The sequence below is a fragment of the Aegilops tauschii genome, chromosome 3, assembly GCF_002575655.3.
Source record: "Aegilops tauschii subsp. strangulata cultivar AL8/78 chromosome 3, Aet v6.0, whole genome shotgun sequence".
Lineage (NCBI taxonomy): Eukaryota > Viridiplantae > Streptophyta > Magnoliopsida > Poales > Poaceae > Aegilops > Aegilops tauschii.
In genome coordinates, this window is record NC_053037.3 from 507218071 (window position 1) to 507228786 (window position 10716).

At 47.3% G+C, this 10716-nt stretch overlaps 2 protein-coding genes across 2 annotated transcripts; one reads left to right on the top strand and one right to left on the bottom strand.

The window, feature by feature from the left end:
- Positions 1–1961: 1961 nt before the first annotated feature.
- Positions 1962–6972, top strand: LOC109776262 (uncharacterized). The gene is made up of 3 exons (XM_020334920.4): positions 1962–2230; positions 3784–5850; positions 6324–6972. Exon 2 carries the CDS (start codon positions 3793–3795, stop codon positions 5842–5844), a length of 2052 nt encoding a protein of 683 aa, XP_020190509.1. The 5' UTR covers positions 1962–2230; positions 3784–3792; the 3' UTR covers positions 5845–5850; positions 6324–6972.
- Positions 6973–7023: 51 nt separating this feature from the next.
- Positions 7024–9335, bottom strand: LOC109776272 (amino acid permease 6). Its single transcript, XM_020334928.4, has 6 exons — positions 9184–9335; positions 8789–9022; positions 8615–8708; positions 8170–8521; positions 7799–8023; positions 7024–7671 (listed from the first exon to the last, which is right to left on the bottom strand). The coding sequence occupies exons 1-6, from the start codon at positions 9263–9265 to the stop codon at positions 7243–7245; spliced, it is 1416 nt and encodes a 471-aa protein (XP_020190517.1). The 5' UTR covers positions 9266–9335; the 3' UTR covers positions 7024–7242.
- Positions 9336–10716: the final 1381 nt, after the last annotated feature.

Genomic DNA, 10716 nt, shown 5'->3' on the forward strand with positions numbered 1-10716 from the left:
TCTAAAAAAACATGTTCTTCGACAGGGTCGTCCACTGCTCGCAATAACTAAAGGAATAAGTCAAGCATGGGATCATTTCGCCGTCGCAGTACTACAAGCTGATGCAACGGCGGTTTAACTTACGCTCTGCAACTCGGAGTTGGTAACGAACCGATCCAAACCATTATTGTATCTTCATAGTGTACCTGGTTGATCGTCGGGCGATTTTTTTTACTATGTTTTCCCACATAGATCGTTGGCAGCATGCTGCGGGAGGAGGAAGAACTGTTGGAGGAAGGATAGATAGTCGAATGGGTCTGTCTAGGACACATCTAGATGTGACATAGTTATGTCACATCTAACCTGATGTCTACTTTGTTTGTGGTTTATTTTTTTTGTCCTAGTTTTTTTTTGTTTCTTGTTATTGCATTATATATTTGCAGGAGCTTAAATGTGACATTCTTAAAAAACATCTAAATGTGAATTAGACAAACTGTAGTCGAATCCGCCTAAACCAGGGCACCGGAAGAGAAGCCCATATGTCAACCTGGAATTGTCACCAGTCTATGAAACAGACCGCCTAGTCAGCACCCAACTCAGCCACTATGTCACCCAGACATCTAAAATCGTACTACTTTTTAATATATATTTTTGATATGTTTGGCAAAACAAGATTAAGACTTGCCCAGAATGATCAGCATAGTAGTTTTCGCTTTTTTTAAGTATGTTTTCAACATTTTATGGGCACTTTCATTTTAGAGTTTATGAATGGTCGATTGGTCACCAGTCTATGAACGGTCGACTGATCAAAACAGCCAAAAAAAGAAACTAGTTTAAAGAGAGGATTTTGATGTTCGGGCTGTTTCTTAGACAATTTAGGAATAATATAATATGGACCTAGCTCTTTATCTAACGGCTCAGATTGACCCTAGCAAATCGACTGACCCAGTCTATTTTTGGGGCTACTAGCAAACATGTTCTTCAGCAGCGACGTCCACTGCTCCAATAATTAAAGTTGGGCACATGAACAAGTCAAGCAGGGGATCACTTCGCTGTCGCAGTACTACAAGCTGATGCAATGGCGGTTTAACGTACGCTGTATTGTTTAATACTCCCTCCGTCCAATAACAGGCAATTCACGGGGTTCACGTCGCAATCCAATCAGTCGCGCCGATACAAAACTGTGTTCTTTGGTCTGTTGCAAAACACCACCCAGACAAATCGCTTTGGCTGCTGATTGCAGTTCTTTATCTGCATCAAGACGAGGAACTTATCTGATACTACTATACAGCATATAGTACGATTTACATGCGTGATCTGCAGAGAATCTGGCTAAGAGGTACAGGATGATTATATAGTATTTGCCATGATCTGCAGCTTTCGGTGTGAGCAATCTGTTATCTGCACCTGTAGTGTTTGCTTCTGGCAGGGCAGTGAGCTGGCTCGGCAGATCTTTGACTCGAATTTCTGTTGGTGGCGTTCTCGTCTCTTAGCTAGAGTCCGAGGCTCGCTGATTGGCGCTTCGTTTTCCATGAACCTACCTTACCTACCGTGGTTGAAACGGGAGGGGCCATTCCAAAGGTTGAGAAAAATCGACCGCCCTGCTCCGTTCGTTTACAGTTCGTTTTGCAGGAAGGAGAGGAACAACAGTTTCAGGTCAGCACTACTCCTCTCGACCGGCGTTCTAGTGCCGGTGACTCAGCGTCCGTCGACGCGCGGGCACGGGGGCGCGGCCGGGCTGGAGCTGCGCGACGCGGCCGTTGCTTTCACTTTCAGCCAGTGGATGGCAGCGTCCACCAGACCACCACCGATGCCGCCCGCCGCAGCCTCCCGCGATCCACAGGATAGAAGATTCCGGCTGCCTCCCCCGGCGCGCGGGTGGGACTGGACGGGACGGAGCCCGTCGCGTTTTGTCCCCGTTAGTGTAAAATCCGTCGTTGTCTGTGCGTACAAGTGCAAATCCCGAGACGCAATGAACCGCCACCGCTATATATATAGGGAGTACACCGGCGCATCGGAGGGAGCAGGCTTCAGAGCAACAAAAGCTAGAGGCGCCCGCACCTCCTGCCCGCGTGGCCGCTCTCCTCTGCTCCGTCTCTCTCGCTCCACTACTTAGCCGAGAGAGCTCGCCCGCCGGTTCCTCTCTCTTCTCCTCTGGCCCTCTCGGCTAGTAGGAGTACTGGGCTTGACCAGACCGATCAATCGAGGCCGAGGATTAATCGCGCGCCTCCTGCCTGCCTTCTTCTAGCTGGTGCGTTCCTCCATTCCCCTGTGCTTGCCCGCCTTTATTTTTGTGTGCGGTTACATTTCTCCGTTTGATACGCGGATACGTTTTGCATGTAGTACTACGAACTTGACTAGGAGTGAGCACCTATGTACTCCACTGCAGTAGTTTATCGCTGTACGGACACACAAATATAGCCAACGGGTTCTGCGTTCCTTCCTTGAAAGTTCCGTACCACGTGTTCTCCGTTGTTTCCTGTTACAGAGCCACTATTTTTTTCTTTTCTTTTTTTGCGGGAATACAGAGCCACTATATAGATCGATGTATCTAAATTTAGTTCTGATAATGTTGTATTTCTTGTGCATTTCTTGATTCCTGTCATGTACTTTTGATTGCTTATCCTGAGAAGCGGTAGCCTGCCACATGAACATACTGTTTTCTCACAGCAGGCATATGGTCATTTTTTCTCAAAAAGGAGGATTACCCCCCGACATCTGCATCACATGATGCACATAACCATAGCAGGCATAGGGTCATGAACATGTTAATTAGATAGAGTAGCTCTTCTCACCAAAAGAGCAAGGGAGAAATATTGTTCCATACGCATGGTTCATGTCGCTGACAGGGATGTGTTGGTGCCTTGGTGATCATCAGTACTGGACAAAACATAGGTTGGCTCCGTGCCAAGAATCCAACATGATGCATGCAGAAACCGTGGAACTTAGTGCAGCTAGCGGAGCCCATAGATTGCAGATCATGTACAGTAGAGTCGCGCCGCGCCCTTCGATCGTGTGTGGTAGGCAACGATCTGTTGCTGATCGAACTGCAGGCACCAGAACTCGCATTTCGCCGTCGTGTGACGCAATACTAGACAATGGCCATATGTTTTTTTTTTCCTTTCTTTCTTTTTTGACCGGAGAAAATGGCCGTATGTGCTAGAGACAACGGTAATAAGGACCTTTGTTCTGCTCCGGGAACCACTTGCTGGATGAGTCAAATGTCGACATGAAGTATGAACACATCCAAGATCCGGTTCTAGTGATCCGAGACCGAGAGGCCGGGAAAAGGTTTGGGTATATCCAATTTAAATGCTAAAATAAAATATCTGCATATAGGTTTCTGAATAAATCTGCAGTGATTAGAAACTTGGAAGAGAATTTGGTGTTCAGAGAGTACATTTCTGTTTCTGAAGAACTAGAGCATGAGAAGACTGATATTTGCTAGGAGCCTAGGCTAACAAGAACTATCACTTTAGTAGCTTGGTCCCCACGTTTATTCAGTAGCAGGATTCAGTACAATGATATGTTTGAAGTCTTTTCACACTTCAATTTCCATCAACTGCAATAAAAGTACGAATACAACTATGGTGATAGCCAACTGCAAACTGCTTTCGTTCGTTTCTGGAATTTAAGAAGTGTCTACTTTAGTGGAAATATCGTTAGGCATTTATATTTTCATCATATGCAGTGGGCCCAAACTAATTTTAGGATCCCTTATTTTTAGGTTAGGTACACAGTATGTCAACCTCACCTCTTCAGATATATTTCTGGTGACTAATTTTTAGGATCCCTTATTTTCAGGTACACAGGATGTCAACCTCACCTATTCAGATATATGTCTGGTGCATTCTCCTATTTGCCAATGTTGGGATATCCGCATCTTCACCTCTGGAAAAAGACGCACTCCTCGACATCAAAATTCATTTGGAGGATCCACAGAATTACCTGAGCAACTGGGATGAATCTCACTCACCGTGCCAGTTTCACGGTGTAACGTGCGATGAAATTTCTGGTGAGGTCACAGGAGTGTCACTCTCAAATGCCTCGCTGTCAGGCACAATATCACCATCATTTTCTGTTCTCCACCAGTTGCATACTTTGGACCTCAGCGCAAATTCCATCTCAGGCACTATCCCTGCAGCACTGACCAACTGCACAAATTTGCAAGTTCTTAATTTGTCAATGAACAGCTTGACAGGCCAACTGCCTGATCTTTCATCATTGCTCAAACTGAAAGTTCTTGATTTGTCAACAAATGGTTTTTCTGGTGCATTCCCTGTGTGGATCAGCAAATTATCAGGCCTAACTGAATTGGGCCTAGGAGAGAACAGTTTCGATGAAGGTGGTGTTCCTGAAAGCATTGGACTCCTGAAGAACCTGACATGGCTATTCTTGGGGCAATGCAACCTTAGAGGAGAGATACCAGCTTCAGTCTTTCATTTGGAGTCACTTGGGACCCTGGACTTCTCGCGCAATCAGATGACCGGTGTGTTCCCGAAGGCGATATCCAACTTGCGCAACCTGTGGAAGATTGAGCTCTACCAAAACAATCTGACCGGTGAAATTCCTCCTGAGCTTGCACACCTGACATTGTTGTCTGAATTTGATGTGTCTCATAATCAACTTACTGGTGTACTGCCCAAGGAAATTGCTAGCCTGAAGAAGCTTAAGATCTTCCATATCTACAGGAACAACTTCTACGGTGAGCTTCCTGAAGGACTGGGGGACTGGGAGTTCCTTGAGTCGTTTTCAACTTATGAAAATCAGTTCTCAGGAAAGTTCCCTGCCAACCTTGGCCGGTTCTCACCACTCAATGCAATTGACATATCAGAGAACTATTTTACTGGTGAATTTCCAAAGTTCCTGTGTCAAAGCGATAAATTGCAGTTCTTACTGGCTTTGAGCAACAACTTCTCAGGTGAATTCCCCACCTCTTACTCTTCTTGCAAGACACTAGAAAGGTTTAGAGTAAGTCAAAATCAGTTCAGTGGGAGCATTCCTCATGGCATATGGGGATTGCCTAATGCTGTGATCATTGATGTTGCTGACAATGGATTTATTGGAGGAATATCTTCTGATATAGGCATTTCAGCCACCCTAACCCAGCTGCTTCTTCAGAACAACAACTTCTCTAGTGAGCTTCCAATGGAGCTGGGAAATCTCTCTCAGCTCAAGAAGCTAGTTGCTTCCAACAACAGATTCTCTGGCCAAGTCCCTGCACAGATTGGTAACCTGAAGCAATTGTCATACCTGCATTTGGAACAGAATGCACTGGAAGGGTCAATACCACCAGAAATTGGTTTGTGCAACAGCCTAGTTGACCTTGATCTTGCAGAGAATTCTTTGTCTGGCAAAATTCCTGACACAGTTGGCTCCCTTTTGATGCTGGATTCACTCAATCTATCCCATAACATGATCTCTGGTGGAATCCCTGATGCATTGCAGTCACTGAGGCTAAGCTATGCTGATTTCTCTCACAACAATTTGTCTGGACCAATCCCCCCACAACTCCTGATGACTGCCGGAGATGATGCATTCTCTGAAAACTCTGACCTATGTGTCACTGACACTTCAGAAGGCTGGAGGCAATCAGGCACCAGTTTACGCCCTTGCCAGTGGATTGACAACCATCATAGCTTTTCACGGAGGCGGCTTTTTGCTGTGCTGATCATGGCGACCTCTCTGGTTGTTCTCTTATCTGGATTGGCATGTCTGAGATATGAAAATAACAGGCTTGAGGATTTCAACAGAAAGCAAGACACTGAGAGTGGTGATGACAGTGACTCAAAGTGGATTGTCGAGTCCTTCCATGTGCGAGGGGTCAATCCATCAGCTGCTTTGCCGGTACCCATGGTTACATAGCTCGCTGTAAGTTCGAGACATCCTGTCACTTACATTGACTTATCTTTACATCTTTTTTTTAGTTATTATTAATGCTGTAACGGTTTAACGTTTAGTCTTCTGTGTAAGTACTGTAGAAAATATTTTGCCAGTGCTACCCAAACCCAACTACTCTATTATTCATCTTCTCCTGTCCTGGTAATAACACCGTCTAATGAAATGAAGCACTAACTATTTAATTTGACTATTAAAGCAGTATAATTGATGTAGTATCTTTCACTTGATACCAATATCTGTTAAATGGATGCAATTTGTCTTTTAGTTTCTTCATAATATCCTTACAAGTTTTGGCATCAAGTCATTAAAGTAGACCTGTCCATGTATATTTGAGTAGTAACATCAGCAAGTGAAATATTACTTACTCTTTAGATGCATATATACACCTTAAAGATATCAGCGTGAAGATTTAAGTCTTACGTCAGCTTATCTCTGAACTGCAGGGCTTCCATATTCTCTCAAGGCGCGAGAAGAGAGTGACGTGAACTCTAGTCTTGTGCCCTGAGAGTTTCTTAGTGGACGTAGCCGGACAGACTACCAGTTTGAAGGTGAACTGGAAACTGTCTCCTGGGTTTGATCCCATGACTGCAGCAGTTTGATCTATAAGTTGGCAACTATGCATCAGAAGATATAATAAAGGTCTTTTAACATTGCCCTTGTCTAAATTGTTCGAGCCCCTTCTGAGCGACCGACGATGAGAGAAGTTGTGAAAATGCTTATTGACATTTATTCTACTTCCATATTCGGAGGACAAAGAACAAGAATAATAAGTAAAAGCAGGTTACCTTTTCTTTGTAAGATGCCACCATCAACAAGATGAGGACCTTTACACTCAGAATAGCAGCAACACTCTGAAGTAGCAGATTAGGACCTTAGAATGTATCACTAGTGAGCTGGAAGCAAGTAACTAGCAGGCTGTTAATAATAATCTGGAGGTGTAGTAGCCTCATAGGTGATGTATCTAGCAGTTTCTGTATAAATTCAGTCATATAGCTTGCAGTTTCTGTAAAAATGTTAGATGATGATTTACTGTACTGCACTGTTAGATAATGATGAAACATAGCAGCGTAGTCCAATTTCGACTACTTTGAATGGGCTCGATTTTATCAAAGAGGAGCATGTCCTTTAACACAGTACTTCCTATTTCACATGTTAGTCATTCTTGCAAGTTTATTTAGAGAGGTAGTAGAAACAAGCCAATGGGTCATTACAGCCGATCCAGCTAAGCTGTTAGCTCCAAATCTTCGCGGAACTGATCGGATATCACGTCCCGATACGTGGACATCAGAGAAAAATGATACGATACAGTACAGAGACTCAGCCTACAGATTCAACCGCTATTCTACAAGTCTTGTACATCCTCTAGCTGACAGTTTTGAAAGGGGTGGAGACCTTGAGGCTATCCACGATGTCACTCACAGAGCCTATCCCCACTGCCACTGAGATCATCAGGCAGACCATGCTCAGACCTTGCAGGAGATACCACTTCGTCCCCTTGGTGATCTTCCCCTGGGCAATGTGCATGCTTATGGGGAAGTACACGGTTAGCGGCCAGAAGCTGAACGCGCCGAGGAGCCCCAGCACCGCGTTGAAGAAGGGTATCATCATTGCCACCACAGTTGTTGCAATAACTATGACGGTCCGTAGGACGAGCTTGTAAGGCGCGACGGTCACCGAGCCTCGCTGCATGAGCGGGATGCTGACGGTGTATGCACTGCTGATGAACTTGGTGTCTGGCCACCTGGAGACAATCCACCTCTCTGCTGTAGCGAATATGGGCTGTGCATAGACCTGCATTGAGGAAAACACTTTAGTTCGAGCTGTTGAACAGTTCAGCTGCAAGCCTCATTTCAAGCAGTTCAGCTTTTCAAATTTATGGAATATGCAAATTCTCAATCTCTGATTGAGATGTACTGACCTGATATGCCCCAATGAGGTGGAGGATGAGGCACATGTTGGCGATGTCGACGAGCCAGAATGGCCCTAATCCGGGGGCCGTCAGGATGTTGCCGGGAGCATCTGAACCAAATGCGGCATATCCGGCGCAGCCAACGGAGATGTAGAATATGGTGGTGGCTCCGATTCCATACATTGCTGCCTTCTTCATGGTCTTGTGCTCAGATGGTGGGGACTTCAGTGTATCCTGCAAGCAAAACAGGTAAGAAGTTACTGACAAAAAACATTGCCACTTGGAGTAATGTTCTGAAATAAAAACATGTGTATCTGAATTCTGATCAAACATATAATTTCTGGAGTTTGAGTATCTGAATCATCATCATCCATGCCTACCTGGATCTCAATTAGCACTTCTGCGAAAGTGTAGGCAAAGGCAATGTTCCCAAGGGCAAGGAGCACGTCCCACGTCTTCTTGCTGGACGACGCCGCGGTAGCGCCTGCGATCCTGCCGTCGGGTCGGAGGCCGTGCGACGCCCACTCCGTCACCGAGAGCGCGAGCCCGATGAACGAGTAGGCGAACGACATGACCGCCGCGACGACCGACAGCCACGTGATGTGCTCCAGGCCGGGGAACTGTGACAGCACCACCTGGACGACGGTGAAGGCGAGCATGAGCACGGTGCCCGGCGCGTCGCAGCGCGCGCCCTGGCCGTTCTCGTGGACGCAGTCCGACCTCCTGATCGCACTTCGCAAGCAGAGCACACAAGGAGAAAAAGAAAAACAGGATTCAGCATGTCCCTGAATCATAACTTGTCACAGACTGAAGTTTGATACTCACACCATGCTGATGGTGGCGGTGATGGTGTAGCCGACCATGGTGCCCCACAGGTTCCCGTACTGGGCGATCCCGCACATGAACACCTCTCTGGGACCTGGGGAAAAGTTTCAGGCATTGGGTTCAGGATTTTTCGGTGTGTGTGTGGAGGAACAGAGGGGGAGGGGGGACACGTACTGAGGTAGGATCGGACGGCGTCGGTGTAGGTGTGGTTCCGGGCGCCGGTGACGGGGTCGGGCGCGCGGTAGGCGTTGGCGAGCAGCGTGGAGGTGTAGTAGGTGACGCACGCGAAGCCCACCAGCGCGAGCGGCCCGGCCACCCACCCCAGCTGCGCCACGCTCCACGCCAGCGCCAGCACGCCGGAGCCGATCACCGCCGTCACAATGTGCGCCGTCGCCGTCCATACCGTCCCTGCAACGATCGAATAAACAAAGACCGCCGCCGCCGCCGGGGCCGATCAATCCAGTCCCCAGGAGGAATAATCGTGCACGCTAAAGCCGTTAAACAAACCGCCCTATACACCAGGCCGAAAAAAAAAGAGAGTCGAGAGAGCACAGGGATGGGCGGCGCACCTTTGCGCTCGTGCTCGCCCGTCTCGACGTCCTCTTCTGCTGCGGCGGCGGCGGCGGCGTCGGCGGCGGCGTGCTTGTCCATCTTCTCGCCGCGTGGCGTGGCGTGGCGTGAGGGGGTGGGAGTCAGACAGAGGGGCGGGTGCGGCAATGAACCACCAGGACGGGGGTTTGGTCGGTACGTATTTATAGGGACTCCGAGCAGAGCTGGGGCTTTAAACCGGCGCTCTGATGATAGGGCCGGCACTCTGACCTGTAAAACACCGGCATTCGGGTTCGGCGCCGTCGGACTCCATTGGGCAGGGTTCGGATCCAATGCCCCGACTGATTAAATCACTGCGTTAACTACATTGGTCATTGAACCAACCTGGTTGGATGGTGGTTTTCCAGAGTTGAAGTCCCAGACTTGACATTGATGTTTGAATTATTTCTAGATTTATTTCAGGCTTCCGACGGTGTTCGTTCAGTGGGAGGAGATGCCCCCCTCGACTGTGAGGCACCAGTGGTGACTTCGTAAAATTTCAAGATGCTAGACCGGTTCAGTATCTCGAAGGTGTTCATAGGGGTAGAGTGTGCGTGCGTGCGTTCATAGTGGTGGGTGTATGCTCGTGTGTGTGAGTGACTGCGAATGTACTGTATTAAAAAACACTACATTGGTCATTAGTTGCTCATGAAAGCAAAAGTATCAAATTGCAGAATCCATCCTGATGACTGTATCTACATCAAAGTTTTTTGGTGTATTTTATATCTACGCGATGGTCGGGGTGATAATTTTCTCAATCAGCCGCCTCCGCAGCTGCCCGAGTTAAGTCATGATCCCGCAACACCCGATCCATGCAATATAAGTCTCCGCATGCGACGTGTTTTGCGTGTGTATGAGACGTCGTTGCAATAGTTCGCACTGCGACCTGTATAAGATTACTCAAGTACTCCGAGTATGCAAACAGATCCCATTTATTAAACTCGAAAATTTTCATGCAACATACAGAAGCAACGCAAAGCAACATGCGGAACAAGGGAACCAATGATGTACTCACACATTTGCAACATAAATTCAATTCTTTGCAACATATATCTAGAATCATCAACATAAAGGCGATTTGTACGTAACAGAAAACATGTGCACGTGCAACATGAGAGAAAAATTAGACACCATCAAAGATCCCAAAATCCACTATGACTCACGCATCAACAATGTAGGCACCAACTTCATCGGCACGCGGACCACGACTATGGCTTGATGGAGCCTCGCCAAAACTGGGCGGGTGGCCACAGATCCATTCCATGCAGTCCCAACGTCTTCCTTAGAGCTAGGTGGCGCAAACACAAGCTCCACCACGAGGTCCTCGTCCATGGTGTAAGCTTCATGACCATCCATCTAGGGTGGGAAAGAGATGACTGGCCAAAGGAGAAAGAGTTGTGTGGGAGGATGAGAATACAGTCACACAAGAGGAGGAAAATCTACTCGGGGAGGGAGAGATGCCCATGCCTCTTGGGGAAGGAGAAGCTAAAAGGAGGGAGAAGACATTCGAGCGG

Excerpts from the sequence above, each read along its gene's own strand:
- LOC109776262 (XM_020334920.4), top strand. The coding sequence starts at position 3,793 with ATGTCAACCTCACCTATTCAGATATATGTCTGGTGCATTCTCCTATTT.
- LOC109776272 (XM_020334928.4), bottom strand. The coding sequence starts at position 9,265 with ATGGACAAGCACGCCGCCGCCGACGCCGCCGCCGCCGCCGCAGCAGAA. Across the intron at positions 9,023-9,183 it reads GGGCGAGCACGAGCGCAAAG|GGACGGTATGGACGGCGACG; the intron begins GTGCGCCGCCCA and ends CGATCGTTGCAG. Across the intron at positions 8,024-8,169 it reads AAGTGCTAATTGAGATCCAG|GATACACTGAAGTCCCCACC; the intron begins GTAGGCATGGAT and ends TTTTGCTTGCAG.